We start from the raw sequence: 18,873 nt of genomic DNA, 5'->3' as shown, positions 1-18,873 counted from the left end.
GGTAGCACGACTGAGCACCCTCGAGAAAGGGACGGGGCATAAAGAAGAATGAAAAGAGAGAAGAGAGAGGCAATTGCAGCATCCAGTACCGTTAGGCATCGCTGCCAGCAGTAGCAAAACGGCGCATTTATGATTTACACTACATCCCCGTGTCCGCCAGTAACGTAAGAATGTTTATGATGGCGGAGCCATTGCGTCAGCATGGATAGTGATGAGAGTCCATGCCGTCGGAATGAGAGGTTGACAGAAGCCCTCTCTTTGGAGAAGGCGGGTTAGGAACGAAGTAGATGGTCGATTGTTTCGTCCTCGCAACACGCTGAGAAGGCTGCGGATGATGCCCGGTCTTTGCTTACCTTCGACCAAACGGGTAGGAGCACCCGATCCGAAGGCGCTGCGGGAGAGACGGCTCCTGCCTTGCGAGGCCGCCATAAGGAAGTAAACGGGGAGGGTTAGCACTGTGGATTCCCATTAGGTGCCGGTGCATCGCGTACCTTGTACAGTTGAAGGCTGTTACAGCGGGGCTTACTGGTACAGTAGCGCGGTACGCCACGGCGCCAGCCTCCTTGCTGCCTTTGACTCCGACGTGAGAGGGTAGCCACTGTAACGACGTCTTGAAGCCACCCGAAACAAGGACTTGAAGCTTTGCCGCCATCAGGGAAACGCCAGGGTGGGTAGGTCCTCGTCGATGAAGCGCTAGGAGCCCCGCCGGCGAGTCGCAGATGATCGCGACCGTAGAATCCGGGGGGTCCTCCGCCAGCATGCCAGCAGCCAGAAAAAGGCCAACCACCTTAATAGCGCCGGAGCTTGCCACGAAAGGCAGCCGGCCCTCTCCCGAGCACATAAGCACAGCAATCACGCAGAAGGTAGAGGCAGATCCGGAGTCTGCATGGACGGAGCCGTCCTTGTAGATGTGGAGATTTCCGTCCACCCGGTTTTTCAATAGGAACACTGGCGCCCGGTATAAGGCGCAGGAAGGTGATCGCCTTTTCGTGAGGCCCTCCAGCGTAGTAGAGACCTCCAATAGCTGATGTTGTGGAGGAGGTGGCTGGATGGCTAGCATGGGAGGGCGGCCGACACATTCTCGTACAGCCGCACAAGCTGCCCATGCGCGAATGAGATCGGCTCCGCAACCCTTAAAGGAGAGCCGCGCCAGCTGGATCGCGATGTAGCCTGTCAACGTGATGGAGGCCACGTTGTCGGAACAGCACGAACAGCGGCCAAGGCTTTGTCTCGTCTAGGGTGGCAGCGGCATGCGAGGTCTCTGGCAAACCAGGTACCATCTGGATGACTCTGTGGTGCTGGCATTCCAAGGGGGGGCACGGGAACCGGTGGCAGGGCTACGAGCGGGAGAGCATAAAGAAGCCTTGTCGTAGCCGGTTGGGCGTATAGACGGGTACACCGTTACGGCGTGCTTCCTGTGTCGCGGAGCAGCAGACGGTCAACCGCTTTTGGATCTTCTGCACTTGAGTGATGAGCGCCTTGGCAGTTGGTGCCCACGAGAGCAGGTGGTCTGTCTGCGTGACCAGGTAGGTCACAACCCGCTACCATGATGTGCGGTTGCCACCGAACACCATCGGGACTGCTCGAACGCTCGCTCGCTCGTTCGTGCTGGGAAGGCGATTGCTCTCGGGACTGCGGGTAGCGAGATAGAACCATGGGGAGAAAGAGAGGAGGCTGCCGGTCGCTCGTTTGTACGGGCTATTCACTTATATTGCCGATCATAGTTGAAAGCTTCTGCATATTTTTCTGTTCGCCAAATGCACGCTGGTGCTCCGGGAGCCACATTTTGCGGTTGTGATGAAAACTCGTCCTAGGCTTCCTAGGAATCCAGCAAGTCACATCGCCGAGTCCTTGCTTGGCACTGAACCACCTTTGCCTGCCGCCAGTACTAAAGTCGGTAACACTGCGTCGTACTGTCTGAGGCCTTGGGTGATAGCGGATGGCAGACTGCGATATTGCCTGAACGGATAGCGGACTACGCCCCTCTCTTCCGTTACTGGCACTTTGGCAGTGGCGGCTGGGATTGTCGGAGACGAATGTTGACGCATCTGTACTTTTCACACGTTCCCCTCCCCCCCATACATTGAATATTTTCATACACTTTCAAAGTCCCGCCGCTGCTGCGAAAGGTGTCACCTTATGTAGAAAAGTGCTTCTTTTTTTGTTGCGTAAGGAATACGGGGGAGCCAGCCGGTATATGCTGCTGTCTGGCTCACCATGCAACCTTCTGCCGTGACCATTCCTGGAGCATCCGGTTGGTCCTTGGTGTCCACTCTATTCGTTAAGAGATACATGTAGATTGTGAGCGTAACCGTCACATCTTTAGCACTGTTCTGTCTGCGCTCACGGGAAATTGGCTATCGTTGGCAGGCCGTGTCATATATCTTCTAAGCAACTAGCTCCACAGACTCGCGGAATGAGTGTGAAATTATTAAATATGTGAAAAAATATACCATTTTGGCAGATGCTCTGGAGTGACAGAGACTAGAGACTGCTGCTCGTAGTAAATCTGAAGCATTTTTAAGGTCTTGGCTGTATCCGGCATGCTACTCGTTACTCCCGAGAGGTGGTAGTAGCGACAAAGACATCGATATTCATTTAGTGTTGACAGAAATACTAACCAAACACAAAAGGTTCAGAACCTGCCGACTTATGTTGCTAGCATTGAGACGGCGGTTGGCCTAATGTCAAAAAAGTAAGGTGAAGTATTGTGCGTGATAGTCGGCCAGGACGAAGAGATAAAGGAAATCCGGAAACGTGTTGATGCTGTGGAGGTACGCTAGGACAAAGAAGAGGTCAATTAAGACTAGCCGTAGATGACCTGGAATGGAAAAGGAGGTGGCATAATCTGGTAATTCACGGTGTATTGGCAACGCACAACGAACAATTGTTGAGTAAGGTTGACAATGTCGCACGATTGGCGAAGCTTCTCGACCTGGGCCCAAAAGACGTGGATACATTGTAGACTTCCTGTCAAAGGCGGGATGACCCCTGGAATTATTATCCGATGCAACAAACACCTTGGACATGCTTGGCTGTGGCAAGGTGAGGTACCGAGAAGCTGTGATACCAGAAAAGCTGACCAATCTAAACAGGATGTTACTTGGCTTAGCTAAAGAATGGGTGCGCGACAAGGGGTATCCGTATGCGTGGCACAGCAAGGGAAGGGTGTATTTCCGTCGAACGGGCGCGGTGCAAACGCATGTCCTCCATTGTGCTTAGGACTTGGAGAAGCTGCCATCTTAGAGCTGCGTAAGTCGTAACCGGATATGCTAACATGACTACTACTTATCAAAGTCCTCACGACGTCAATAAACTTGTTGAAAATAAAATTTCATTCCTCTCTCTGGTGCACCTAAATATTCATTCTGCCTGTGCTATGCAAGAAGTATTTCCAGCGCTTGTGGAGGAGTTCAACTATACATTTACAGATATTATGCTAAATGAACAGGGGTTATATGGAAATGATTCGTTTTTCCAAGATAACTATGTGCTATTTACGTTCAACCGCAGCGTCAGACGAGGTCGTAGAGTATGTCTACTGGTTAAAAGCGATATGCGTTTGGAAAGCGTTTATAAATTTAATGTAATTAAACCTGATTGTGAAGTGTCTTTAAATTATGGCAAAATAGTTTATGTTGTCCTTTACCGTCTACCCCTGGGCTGTATTGAAGAGTTTTTTTTTATACAAAATTTGCTTCAATATGCTTACGAATATAATTATGTTCTGTTCATCGCAGGTGATCGTAATGTTGGTATGACGAAATTCAAGCAGAACAATAAGCCTGCTTCTTTTTCTTGAATCATATTGTCTTTTGGATGTAGTAACATTGCCAATGCGCATAACACTATGGCGAAAACACTAATAACTAACAGCACCTTTGGGCACGGTGGCACCGCAGAAGCCATGTCACCTGTAACTCGTCTTCTGTTCCTTGAACAGGTGCTGTTGATCTGCGCATCTTGCCATGAGAACGCATACAACACGTGCATCGTTGGATCCGTTCCTGATATGGCCGTCTTCGACTGGGAAGTGCCTGTCAGCGACACCCTCGGCACCAGATACTATGGAAGCATCACGGGAACTTCGTCCTGTCCTATAAAGGCAGCGGATTCAGCAGCCTGCGTCAGTGGGCACGGTGGCACCGCAGAAGCCATGTCACCTGTAACTCGTCTTCTGTTCCTTGAACAGGTTGGTTTCTATTCGTATTATGGTTACAAGAATGATAATCGCTTCATTGTAGTGCTGCCGTGCCCAAAAGTGCTTTATTTGTCATTCGCTTCTCTGTGTCTGTTGTTATCTGGTGACATTGAGACGAATCCAGGTCCTAACACAACAACGCTCTTGAAAGAATTGCTTGACGGGCAACAAGCGATCAAAACGGATTTAGCCGCCTTGAGCGAGAGAATAAAAGAAGTTGAGAAGACAGTGCGGGCTGTCAGGGACCAAGCCAAAGTGATAGCTGAGTTAACTAAGACAAACAAAACCCTGAACGCGTCTGTAAAAACGCTGCACGATAGGCTGGTGTCTTTGGAAGACAGAAGCAGACGAAATAACCTCATGGTTTTTGGAATTCCGGAGGGCGAAAAAGAAACAACAGAAGAACTATCTACAAAAGTGCTTACCGATTTATTTGACAAACAGCTGAACGTATCTCTGCACACAGTTGAACGAATACATAGGATCGGGAAACGGCAGAGCAAACAGCCACGACCTGTTATTTTAAAGCTGTACGATTCCAGAGAAAAGTTAAAAGTTTACAAAAACTGTAAAAAACTAAAGGGAACTGGTATATCCATTGCTGATGACTACAGCAAGGAAACAGTTACCAAACGCAAGCTTCTTTGGAATTCTGCGCAGGATGAACGAAAACAAGGAAAGCGCGTGCGTCTTGACTATGATAAAATGTTCATTGATGGTGATATGTACAGTTGGGACGACGAAAAAAACCGTCGAGTCAAGCTCAGGCGTAATAAGAGTACTCTATCAGCTGTAAGCGAGGACTGACCGATACAGAGAGGGCATCATGAATTTCGCCTAGTTAACTTTAACGATAGAAGTATCGTGAATAAGACTGCAGGCTTAGAGTACATTTTAGTGAATTATGATCCGGACGTTGTTACGATCACAGAGACATGGTTGCGTTCAGAAATTCAAGATAATGAGATAATACCTCCCGGATACAAGATAGTACGTAGGGATCGACAGTCTCGAGGAGGCGGCGTTGCAATAATAGTGAAAGAAAATATTGACTTCAAAACACTAAATGGTATCCCAGAACACGAAAGTCTTTGGTGTGAAATGAATATTGGAACGTCACGAGTCCTTCTGGGTACAATTTACCGACCCCCAAACTCGCCTCTTTCATTCTTAGAGTCGATACAGAGTTACTTAGAAGCAAACAAAAAGCGCCACTGCCGACTACTCCTAACCGGGGACTTCAATTTACCTGCAATTAACTGGGATACATTCGCAACAGAATTGCGGGAACAGGCACACTGCGATTTGCTCCTTGACATTGCATTTACTTACGACCTTTCACAAATTGTTCGTCAAAGTACGCGAAATTCAGGGGAATGTCCATCTATCCTGGATCTGGTATTTCTTGACGGGCGCTTTGACCAGTTTGAAGTGTCGGTTGAGGAGGGTATCTCAGACCATGAAGTTGTCTTCGTTCAGATACCACATAACGAGACAAAGTCAAAGTATAAAGAGGCAGTTACATTTGTGCCAAATTTTTCAGAAGCTGATGACACAAGTATCATTGACTACTTGTCATTTGCACTGGACAATTTTGATTCTCAAAGTGATATCAACACCATGTGGCTGTCGTTCAAGGATATTATTTTCCATTGTATTAGCAAATTTGTGCCGATTCGTAAAAGAAAGAAAACTAAACGGAACCCTTGGATCAACAGGGAAATCATCCAACTAAAACGTCGAATAAGCCGCCAGAGACGGAAAGTAACCAAAGACCACGCAAAAATAACTGAGTTGTCTGCACAACTGCGTTCTATGATTACTAAAGCCAAAAGTAAATATTACAAAGAAACATTGACAGATTTCATGAGGTCGTCTCCCGATAAATTTTGGCGTCACATGTCGAAAAAGGACAACGAGTCGCATAGCATTGTAATTGATAACACTGTAGTTACTGATCCTGGAGTCATTGCTTCTTCTTACAATGAGTTCTTCCAGTCGGTGTTTTCTGCTCCATCAGAATCCAGTACTGAATCCATACTCTCCCCATCGCTTCGCTCGGAAGAGATGTCAGACGTTGAAGTCTCGTATGATGGAATTGTAGTGCTTCTACTAAACATTGACGTCAAAAAATCGGTAGGCCCCGATGACATACCCAACGCATTTCTGCGCAGGTATGCGGAATGGGTTGCGCATTACTTAAAAATTATGTTTGACGTGTCACTTGCGGAAGGCCGAGTCCCTGATGACTGGCTTACGGCAAAGGTTGTACCGGTGCACAAATCTGGAGATAGACAGATAATTGAAAATTATCGTCCAATATCGCTGACCTGCGTTTGCTGCAAGCTCTTAGAACATGTTGTAGCCAAGTCAATTTACACGTACATCGAAAACGCGAACTCATTTTTTCCCAACCAACACGGATTCCGACAGCGCCTTTCCACAACAACACAACTTCTTGGAACAATCCATGACTTTGCCAGTGCATTAAACAATAGGAAACACATAGATGCCATCTGTCTTGATCTCTCGAAAGCATTCGACAGAGTGGTACATGCAGAATTGATTGTGAAACTGACTAATATGGGAATAAACGCGAAAATAGTAAAATGGATAACCGCGTACCTCCGGGGCAGAACCCAATACGTAGAAGTGGAACGCACTAAATCAAAGCCGTTGAACGTAACGTCTGGTGTCCCTCAGGGGTCTGTGTTAGGCCCTGTACTATTTTTAGTATATATTAATGACATTTCCTCAGCAATTGACGAAGGTATCACGGTGCGACTTTTCGCCGACGATTGCTTAATATACAAAGAAATTAATAGCACAGAAGATCAGAAATTACTCAGTGACGCTCTTAGTGCTATAGAAAAATGGTGTGACAAATGGAAAATGAAAATAAATGAGAGTAAAACTGTTGTATTGCGCATAACGAATAAAATAAATCATATTTTTGATTTTAATTACACAGTGAATTCTTCGGTGCTTTCCACGGTTGACGTGCTCAAATACTTAGGCATACATATATCCGCGAATTTAAGCTGGTCCAACCATGTTACAAAAATATGCCAAACTGCGGAAAGGAAGCTTTGGTTCTTACGACGGAAATTGCAGTTAGCCTCGCATTCAGTAAAACTAACAGCTTATTTAACGTACGTTCGACCCACGTTAGAATACGCCAGCATAATCTGGGACCCTTATCAGTGAGGGCTAATTGAGAGACTGGAAAGAGTTCAACGTCGAGCAGCAAGGTTTATCCTATCGCGTTATTCTCGCACAGATTCAGTCTCCGAAATGCTCGGATTGCTGCACTTGCCTACGCTCGCTGAACGCAGGCGCATAGCTAGGTTAAAGTTATTTTTTCTTCTCACTAAAAACACATTCAACATTAATAGCGAACAGTATTTGATAGCACGACAAGGTAGAACACTACGGAAAAGCAAACATAATACTTTTCAAATACCTCAGATACACATTAACGCCTACGCATTTTCCTTCTTCCCAAGAACCATTAAAGAATGGAATGAGTTACCGGTGTTAACGCGAGAAAGCATCAGTGCGGAAGAATTCGAGAAAACCTTAAGGCAACATTGAAAGAAGCTCGCACGTATTCGTGTTTTTTTTTGTTTTTTTTTTGTTTTTTTGGGAGGGTAGAGTGTATGACCTCGTTTATTAACACTGCGTTTATAGTCATATTTATCGGAGTATATGTATTATATTTCGCTTATGTATCTTCTTTGTTCACTTATGTTCTCATATTAAAACACTATTCATGTACTGGCTTCATGTACTGTACTAATTGCCGAAATACTGCTACTAACTTGGTTTTTTTTTTTGTTTTTTGTTTTTTTTGCTGTATGTATAATTGTAATACCATGTATTGTACTGATTGTCCAAGTGCTGCTTTGACCCACCCTGTAACGGCCGACAGGCCAAAAGTATTCGTAAATAAAAAATATATTTAGTTTTTACTAGTAGATGAACCAGTGTGATATCTGCAGGTGTTACTGATAGGTTACGAAGTGGTCACCTTCCTGTATATCTTATATGCCACCGTACTGTAAACCCACCAGATAACCAAAGTAAACATGTAACACAACTTATTAACGCAACAACATTGAAGGATTTTATCAATGGAATAAGGAGACATAGCTCGCACTCACTATACAGTTATGAGTCAACACATGAAGCTTTTAACTGCTTCCCGCAGGAATTTGTTTCCTTATACATAGATGCATTCCCATACAAAACTGTACAAAAACCGATGAAGTTTGCAAACCTTGGATTAGCAAACAGCTCACCAGAAACATTACTAAAAAAATAAGATGTACCAAACATTCTTACAAAGTCGATATTCAGATGATTTCACAAAGTTCAAGTCTTTTCCTGATAGTTTAAGTGCTACATTGTGATGAGCTAGGGACAGTTATCACACAAGCATGTTTAGTGGTGTCATCGAGCGAAAGATACTCTGGAGCTAGTTAAGTGCACTATTCGGGTGCTCTTACACTGGTTCCCCTGACAATGTATATCCCGAAGGCAGTATATTTAGTGGTGTTGAACTAGCAGGCAAATTTAATGACTATTTCGTGGCGTTGGTGGCTAGCGCGCATGAGTCGGTCGCACTTGATAGTATAAGTAGCCACCTTATTACCGTATTTATTCCTTCATGTAGTAATGCCGAAGTGCTGTCAATTTTCAAACAAATGAAAGTGAAGACCCATTCCCATAGTGAAGACCCATAGTGAAGACCCATTCAGTCTTAAATGAAACATATTACCTATGTGACACATAAAGTAATAGATCAAATAATAGAATAAAAGATTAAATATGGTATAGGGAAAACTTGTTGCATATGTTATTTTAGAGATCACAACAGAGCTGGTGATGCTTCTGTGATTGCGCTTAAGGAAAATGGCCTTAGTGACTTTGCTTAAAAGAGTGATAACGTATCTCTGCTATGAAAAAAGCTTGCTTGTATGTGAATTTACTGTTTCACTAGGTTTGTACCAAACAAGCTACATAAGGTGAACAAACGTACACACTGGATAATGCGTCAGATTGTTCATTTACAAGAGAAACTAAAACGAGCAGAATTGTCTACTCCCAATTTTATTATCATTAATGATATCAAAAAGACTCTCGCACATGCAGTGCACGAGTCTAAGGACGTCTTTTTCAAAACAACTGTACTAACATTACGAAAAATGAACTACAAAAATTTTGGAACTATTGTAGCGATGCTGACAGGCACGTGAGGCAGGTTTCGGTTGGTGGTAACTTTGTTACAGATCAACAGGTTATCGCTGTATGTTTTAATACTGGAGTGTTTTCGAAAGCTAGTACACGCGGGAATCTGCGTCGCGGGGCATCTTTAGCATCCCAGGTTGATTTTATTTCTTGATATTGTGCAGTCGCAATGCTGTTAAGTTTGAAAACAGGATGGACTTGAGGTCCGGATCGTTTGCCAATATTTTGCTTCATCGTCATTCCAAAACTATCGCTAAATTTCTTGTGATTTTTTTTCGATGTTCCCTATTAACTGTGAGGCTACCTGATGAATGGAAGACGGCTCAAGTTACAGCCGTCTACAGGGAACGTGACCATATGGTATTAAAAATATTATCGCCCAATATCCTTAACACATTCTTATTGTAAATTATTGGAACAATTAGCAAAACACGTAATTCAATCCCATGAAGAAAACTCAATACTAAGAAGCTTTCAACACGGATTTAGAAGATATTTTTCTACTGCGACACAATTGGTCACGGTAGTTCATTAATTCGAAGCATGCATAGATAATGATGGACAGCAATATTCTTAGAATTGAGTAAAGCGTTTGATAGATTTATTCATAAGGAAATGCTCAATGAACTCATAAATATTAACCTTCCCGACATTTTGGTCTCTGCGCTTTCTGATTCTCTGCGTAACCGAATGCAGTTTGTTTCATTTGATGGTAGTTATTCCTGAAGTCTTCCAGTAAGATGAGGTATACCTAAAGGAAGTGTTCTGGAACCCTTGCTGCTTCCTTCATACATAAATGATATTGACTTTGTAATTATTGCTCAAACTCAAATTAGGTTATTTGCGGATGATGTTTTCTTTCGTGAAATCAGATGTGTACATGAGCAGGTTGAGTTCAATTCTAATCCCGCTAATGTAACGTTTGACTGTTATCACCGATAAAACTTTTTTATCTTTGCGTAACGCTTAAGACAATTGCTCCTAAATATATTTAGAACCTAGCATATCTTCGTTTCAAAGGGATTACCTGTTACAAATACGTAGGAGTAACAATCACTAATGACACCGCTTAGAATGTGCACATTGATAACATGTGCGCGACAGCTTTCCGGAAGTTTTCTTACTGAAAACGTAATCTTCGAAAATATCCTCCTAAGGTAAAACATCATGGTTGTTTCACATTCATATACCTAAGCTTGAATATTGTCCTATTGTTTGGTATGCTTACACTAAACTTAAGAATAATACTTATAAGGGATTCAGCGTAAAGCTGTCAGGTTTGTCTATTCTGAATTTCAGTACACTGATTCTACTTATAACCTAACGAAATCTAACAAAATTGAACTACTCGAATCAAAAAAGAAAAAAAAGTCGTCTTAATTTTTTAAAGCTTACTTCTTAACGGTAAAATGGCTATTGATCAGACACAGTTTCTTTTCCCATTGCTTTCAATATCTAAGCGACGTTATCTAACAAACTTTCTAACCCCTTACCTTGCAAGAACAAACATTTATAGGTTTTCTTTTTTTTCCGCGTTCTGTGTCCGACTGCAATAGATTAACAGAACCTCGTGGCGCACTGTTTGACTAGACGATCATGTTTTTTAGTGTTCTTTCCTCAGATGCTGTCATGTTTGTTTTTTCTTGTTCTTTCCGTTTCGTGTGCGTATGTTTTTCTTTTTTTTTTTGGGGGGGGGGGGTAGTACAGATATATAGTCCGTTCCACTTGGACCATATTGGTCTGCAGTATGTAATAAAAATTAATAAATAAATAAATAAATAAATAAATAAATAAATAAATAAATAAATAATTTAGCCTTGCTCTAACTCACATGTATATTCTGTCTATAAACGCGGCTGTGTTTCCGCTGGAAATGAAGGAAGGAAGCAAAAGTTATTGTTATGCACAAAGCAGGTTCCAAAAACGACCTAAGCCAACACAGACCTGGGTCGTTTTTAGCTCAACTCCTGTTATTTACCGCAGTGCATCCGGCCGGAATGTTTTCGGGTTCAGTTGAGCTTCGCGTTCGGTCTTACGCATACTTTCAGGTTTGGCTGCCGTTCAGCTCCAGAGCAACAATATGATTGTGCGGACCGGTTTGATATGGTTCATATAGGCATTCTTGACGGTTCGAAATTGCGGAAATATAAATATTTTAGAAAAAGGTTTCACAACCCCCCTGGCGCATTTATTTGAGCGCCATGGTTAAGTGCATTCTTATCTAGATAATATAGTATGCATTCTTATGTGGCGCCCTCTCACGAGTGAGGCCTGTCTTAGAAGTTCACGAAGGGTGTCATCAGCAAAAGCGGGGAAATGAAACCACGAAATGAATACCAGCAGATCCAGCAAGTTGGAATACATATAAAGCAAAGATTTGTCTCAATGATCACGCGTACACATACACACACTCAAACGCGCGCATGCAAGGGCGGGCGAACACCCCTTGATTGACGGACGCTTTGAACCCATCGTGGTTTCTGGGGCAGCATGAGCGAGCGTACGTAGCGACGTTCGAATACATTCTCTCCGCTAGAAGCGTTTACTTCCTCATTACCCTGGAGCCGTGGTTGGTCGAAGGCTGCTGCTGCTGCAGGTAACCCAGTGGAGCGAGCGGCGTGCATGCTCCGCATTGATCGGTTGGTCGCTTTGTTCATCAAGGAAAACTCCAGGCTGCTTCCACGATCTCGAAACCCGCCGATATTCGCAACAAAAACATTCGCTTTTAAGAAGTTATCACTCACAGTGCGTGCATACAGACACAGGACCGACAGAACGACGAAGACGCGCTGTCAGTGATGTTTACAATGAAATACCAACTAGCCCCTAGCCAAACCCTGCTTTAAGAAAGGTATGATTTTTGGCAGTTGCCAGTGCCACCAAGAGAAAAAACAAGACAAGATGCTAAAGAAACAAACAAATTGGCGAGCAAGCAATTAAAATGGAGTCTCCCTGTCATAAGTACGACGGTGGTAATATAAACAAGAAATTCACGCTGTTTAATTAGAAGTCTCGTTCGGAGTTCGCAAATAAAATATCATTGTGCTGCGCCAAATTCTTTCATAAGGTCTCTGCACTCTTAAGGCTACTGCGTGTTCTTAAAATTACAATGAGAAATAATACTGAGAGCAGCAGTCCGAGAACGGGGTTTGCTTAAGGTAACATGCAGGCGAAAAAAAAAAAGATTTTTTTGGCTCCAATAGCAACACCAACCCCCAGATGGTCTGGATATTACCTTCAAAGTATATGCCATCGTAAAGACCTTCAGCATTGGTACGTCTGCACCAAGAATTGACTCAGTGAATCAGCAATGTGAAACGCACACGGATTGCGCGAGGGCACTGCCATTGGAGCCACAACACCACTTCTTAGCGTGGAAGCTATCTTCAGGAAACCCTTTTCTCAGTCTGGATGCGGCAGCACCAATTTTCAATGAAATTTTCCGTATCCGTTGCAGCAATCCCAGTGCAGAACGTATGTGGAAGAATTTCGTACATTAAAAGACTCTTTTATTTACGATTTCTGAAAGTTCCAGTCATTTTTTTGAAAAGCTTGAATGTGTGGGTGAAAATATGACCTTTCGTACTTATAACCGGCACGTGCCTAATAGCTTGCTCGCTCATTTGTTTGTTTCAAAGTTACCGCGCTTTTTTCACTTCTGTTGCTCCCCCGGCTGCTGCCATCACCCATGCTTTTTTAAAAGCGAATTATTTTTTTACCAACATCGGCAGGTTTCGTGAGCGTGGCCTGAATTTTTCCTTGGTGAATATGCCAACCAATCACAACGTAGCACAAACGCCGCGTGCTTCGCTGGGTTCTTTGCAGCAGCAGCTGCCTTCTCCCATCCGCGGCTGCACGGTAATTAGGAAGTAAATGGTTCTTGGGGATAGAATGCATTTAGATTTCAGTATGCACGCACGCGCATGCTGCCTCTGAAACAATGACGCGTTCAAGGCATTGATTCGGGCTAGTCGGTCTGTCATACTGGGAGCGTCAATAGCGCAATTGAAGTTTTCAATACTTTCGAGACTGCTCGCATTGACCTGGCCGTAAAATGGTTTCTTCGGGGCGAAACAAGAGGTGGCGCGAAGCATTCGCTTTATCCTGCCGGCGCTCTTCATGACGACAGCATTGTTACAGCGAATGGTCGGGGTCATCGAGTGAGATATGCTTATATTGGTCTGTGCGCCCGTGACGTCTTGCTTGTCATAGGCGAATATACCGGGGGCACTCGGAGAATACCCCCCCCCCCTCAACACACTCACAGTTAGAGGAAGAGAAAAGTGGACAATTTTCCAGCCCCTCCTACCTCCCCTCTCCGCACAGAGTTTAGAAAAGAGACACAAAACAGCACTGATGCCAAGCTTTCTCTCAGAATTTTTCGTTAAGAGAATGTTATATCATAAATTTTGAGCACTTGAACATAGTTGTGTATATCTGTTCTAGACTGTATATTCACATATGTCATTTGTACTGACTAAACAAACTGCTTTGTATCACTCGTTGTACATATCGCCTTACACGTTCTCACTTATACATTTGTACATTGCACATGCTAAAGTCTACAAACTTTATTTTATTATGACCCCGTTGTCATGAATACGGGCAAGAACCTTGTCAAGCTGCAAAAAAGCAGCTTTTAGTTCTTGTCCTAGCGTTCACTTTCTGTAAATGAATTAATACGAAATAAAGATTGATATATTGATTGATTGATTGATTGATTGATTGATTGATTGATTGATTGATTGATTGATTGATTGATTGATTGATTGATTAATTAATTAATAAATAATTCATTGATTGATTATACCCAGCAAAGTGTGGTTTTAACCTGACAGTGCTAAGGGTGCCGCATCGCGTTAAATCCGGTGTCGGTGTCGGCGGGGTTGTCTGTGACCAAAATATCATCCCGAACAACGCATCCGGAACCGCGCAGGCCCTTTTCGTGGCGCATAAGCGTTATTGAAATAAATGAATTTCTCGAAGTCAAATACGTCAAAAAAATTCGCAAACTACAACTTGCGCGGAAGCATCAGAGATGACAGCGTCGGAAAGCCTGACACCGCGGGCTTCAACCAAGGGGAGGGGTGTGAGCAGGCACCCACCGGGCGTGGGAGGGGGGCTTAGGCAGGTTTCGTTATTGTGGTCGCCGACCAATAAACAACGACTTGTTCGTTTATTTAATGCTGTAATGACACCTTAATTTATTGGAAATTATTCATTGGGTATTATACAGAAGTTTATGTACATGACTGGATGGAGCACACTCTAAGCGGGCTCGATGCCAAGGAGTACTGTAAGGACCACCTTCATTGCGGATTGCCTGGTTACCGTTGCAATAAAAAGGCTGAAGACTGCTTCAGCGGCGGTTATCTGTGTCATTGACAGATCTTGTTATCGACCGCACATGACCAACCATTACAGTCTAGTGTCGCCAAAAGTTTCTCAAACGTGTCGCTGGTGTTGGACAAGAAGTCACTTAAGTTCTCGCTAGAATTTTCAAGTGGATAGATAAGAACACATGTGTTTTGGACCATTCTAATATAAGATAAGGCAAAGTAATTCATTTGCCTACACGTTTCATGTAGCCTAATGTCCGTGCAGGTGAAGGAAAACAGGGATTCTACAAGAAGTTTCATGAGGGATTTAAGTTTACAAATGTATTTACTATAGGTTGGGGGAATATTCAATGATTGTAACGCGAATGGTTGGTGTGTAATATTTTATTCGTTTTTGAAAATTAAGCTATTCGGTATTTTCGTATATTGAAGCTAAACAAATATTTCGCAACAAGCGACTGTTAAAAGTCAGGTTACTGTTGCCCACAAGCTGAAATAAGTATGAAGAATTAGCAGAAGTAAAGAAACATACAGTTTTTGAAGCAATGCAGAAACAAAATTGGTAATGCAAGTTTTTAGTTCGGTATTGCGACAGGAATCTGACTCTGGTTAACACTTTTTAGGTTATGTCTTGTGCACGTACATGAACACCCAGGAATGCGGACGTTTGAACTGCCAACGCTGTCACACAATTGGTAGCGCAACACGCGCGTAATGTGGAGGTTGTGGGTTCGACTCACACCGTCAGCAAGTTGTCTTTTTTCCCTTCATTCCTCTTTATCTCCTAAGTTTTTATATATTAGTCAAAAACTACAAATAATTTCTTCTAATCGTTCCTTTTCTGCATTATCCGTCGAATTTATACAGCTGTTACTAACAAGAAATCGGTTCCCTCGGTTCTTGTCGTCTATTACATGACAAACAGTTATTCTTTATTTTACTTTAATAATTAGTTTTCTTGCAGTCTAGTAATGCAGCATTTTGGTTTTTTACGTTACGACAAGTGATGATCTCGTTGTAGCAGGCTCTGTATTGCGTCTACGGCATATGAATACTCCAATAGCCTGTTCTTTTGCTTTACCAAAACTTCTTATATTTTTCCAGCAATCGCCTATTCATCGCTTTCGTAAAGCTAGTCGCACAGCAGCCTGTCATTATTGGAAACCTTGTTGGCGACCAGGCTCTAAAGGTGTCAAGCGGCTATTCCTGCAGTTCTTTTCACGATAGGTGCCGGGAGGTTTTTTCTTGAAAACGAGCCTAATCGTCCGTGATAGCTCACTGTCTATTCAGTATGTACAAGCGTTTTACCTAATCATATCTGAAATAAAAATGCCTGCCGAAAAAGATGTGTCTGCATTTGTCTATTCAATATTCCGTACCTAATATTAGTATTTGATTGGTATTCGAAAAAGTAACATTCAGCCACATTTAATATTCATTGCATGACAGATGGTGAGAGCTTACATTTTTCGTTCGGATAAGACAGGAAGGTTACAAATACGGCGCGACTCAAAATAACGCAAGTACTGTAGTTTTCCTAGCATGAAAATGCACGTATAGCCAACATTAGCCCTAAATTTCTTGGAACACGCTCGACCGCGTACTGGCAACACGGCGTCGTCAATTACCACAGCTTTATAAAGCTCGAATATCGCATTTTGCAAATTCGAGCTTTATAAAATTATTGCAAATCCGCCGTAATGCGCTGATTGGTCTCAAAGGAGTGAGAAACGGAAGCGATTTGTTCCGGCCCGCGTAAGCGAGTTCAGCCGTTACCATATTTTACGCCTTTTCTTTATGCAGTCTGTATGTCTTATTCAACTGCTGCCATCTAAATCTGAACATAAAATTTATTCGATTCGGGGTTGGTAAACTAGGTAAACCACACATTCACCATTTATGTGCATTTAGTGACGCCACTGAAACCGCGATGTATCCACGTATTCAAATCTGTTTTGTAAATCACAAAGAAGCATCAATATTCTGAGCACAAGCTGAATGCTATGATGGCCACCGTCTTGTAAAGCACAATCACAATGGGAAGGCTACCAATGTGAAGGCAATTGCTGTTTGTGTAGTATTGGAGCTTATGCGCCGTACAACCAGTTTCGGCAGTCCTAGAGCTGCATTCTAGAATGCCATTTCTGAAGCAACTTTTCTGGCTTGCAGTTTGGCCAAATATCACCAATTGCAAAGTTGATTCAATACAAGTATCGCTGTTAACTAAATAAAAAAGTTTGGCATAATGACACGAAAGTGTCCCTAAATGTAACGGCAAAATTGCTAAAGTGGTAACACTGTATAAATATAGGTAAATTGTTAAAGCACAACGTATTTTGTGTTTTCAAAGATGGTTAGTCTAGACGGCCTTAACAAGCATTGGATGATGCAAGAAATTTTAGGTTAAACTTGTTTTGGACTGCCCACTAGCAAGGAGCGTCCCACTGGCAGCGCGAAGCACCGTACTCGTAAATGTTTACTGCGCCCGGCTAGGCGTTATCTGCTACAGCACGTGGTGGTGAGGCCCGAAAGACAATCCGAGCTGTCCGAGCATGGGATACGGAATAAAAGCAATTGGAGGACGCTTAAGCTTCTCCTTAAATATGTAACGCGATAGTACTGAAAGTTTCTTGACTTCTCCTCACGCTTCCGGCAACTGAAGCTCATGCAACCGTATAGTTCGTACCGGGAAACGCTGGCGGCGAGCGCTATGCTCGAAGGCGAGCTTGCTGGTGGAAACGCGGTCTGTTGCATGGGCTGATCCCGGAGATTATGCAGAGTAGCGCCAAACCTCAAACGGCAGCTGGAAAAAGGGTTTGTGTTTGAGTTTCTACGTAACACTATTATGTTGTATTGAAATTACAACTCGACGCTGTTATCTCTGCTGCTTCCGCGCAAGTTGTGGTTTACGAATTTTTTGGCGCATTTTACTTCGAGATTCATTTATTCATTCATTTATTTCAGTAATGCTTATGCGCCACCAAGTACGCCTGCGCGGTTCTGGATGCGTCATTCGGGATGGTAGTTTTCTCACGGACAACGCCGCCGACACCGACACCGGATTTAGCGCCATGCGGGGCCCTTTAAACTGTCACGTTAAAACCGCACTTTTCTGGGTATAATAAATAAATAAATAAATAAATAAATAAATAAATAAATGAATAAATAAATATTTATTTATTTCGTAATTATTCATTTACAGCAAATGAACGCTCGCACGAGAACTAAACGCTGCTTTTTTGCAGCTTGACAAGTTTCTTACCCGTATTCATGGCAAAGGGGACATTATAAAATGAGGTTTTTAGACTTTGTTGTGTGCAATGTAAAAACGTATGGCGACCATTCGCTATCACAACGCTGTCGTCATGAAGAGCGCCGGCAGGATAATGCGAATGCTTCGCGCCGCCTCTTGTTTCGCCGCGGAAAAAAACCAATGTACGGCCGGGTCAATGCGAGCAGTCTTGAATGTATTGAAAACATCAATTGCGCTATTCAGGCTTCCAATATTACAGACTGACTAGCCCGAGTCAATGCCTTGAACGCGTCATTGTTTCAGAGGCATCATTCGGGTGCGTGCATACTGAAATTTAAATACATTCTCTCCCCAGGAAACGTTTACTTCCTCATTACCGTTGTAAGAGTTTGGAGCGGTCGTACTTGAAGGGAGGACTTTGACGGGGAACTAGGCGAGCAGGAATTATTTGCAGTATTTACAGTTCAAACATGAGCTACATCGCCTGTCTAGCGTGACTCCCATATGGAGCATGCAAGACGACGCATGCAGCAAACAGCTTACGAGCACACAGCTCACTATTACATCTCCAGCATGACAACGAGCACTCAGCTCCCGACGACGAGCACACAACGAGCACACACTAGCAGCCGACAATCGCTGCTTATATCCTCTTGATTCCAAGCGAACGGAAACGTTCGTCCAGTCATCGTTCGACGTCACCGTTCGACGTCACCGAAGTTGACCCGCCCATTTGGAGGAGGCGGGCTCACATACTCGTGTCGCACACACGCAGAGGTGCAAAGGTCCGGAGCCGACGTCAGAGGGCTTCGTAGAACTCTGCGGTGTCC

At 43.5% G+C, this 18,873-nt stretch overlaps 1 protein-coding gene across 10 annotated transcripts in view; it reads left to right on the top strand.

Annotated features, from left to right (window-relative positions):
• LOC135921555 (uncharacterized) overlaps positions 1–18,873 on the top strand; it is a 315,975-nt gene that overhangs the window by 230,004 nt on the left and 67,098 nt on the right. For 8 of the 10 annotated variants that reach the window (XM_070522319.1, XM_070522320.1, XM_070522317.1 and 5 more), the window contains one exon: positions 3,944–5,107. In XM_070522319.1, coding sequence (XP_070378420.1) covers positions 3,944–5,008 — 1,065 coding nt within the window. In that variant the 3' untranslated portion in view covers positions 5,009–5,107. Of the gene's footprint in view, positions 1–3,943; positions 5,108–18,873 lie in introns of those variants that run through there. The other 2 variants (XM_070522325.1, XM_070522324.1) reach the window with 1 other exon arrangement.

Source organism: Dermacentor albipictus, chromosome 7 (assembly GCF_038994185.2).
Source record: "Dermacentor albipictus isolate Rhodes 1998 colony chromosome 7, USDA_Dalb.pri_finalv2, whole genome shotgun sequence".
NCBI classification, from domain to species: domain Eukaryota; kingdom Metazoa; phylum Arthropoda; class Arachnida; order Ixodida; family Ixodidae; genus Dermacentor; species Dermacentor albipictus.
The sequence above is the reverse complement of the archived record's forward strand: the minus strand, read 5'-3'. Positions and strand labels throughout refer to the sequence as shown.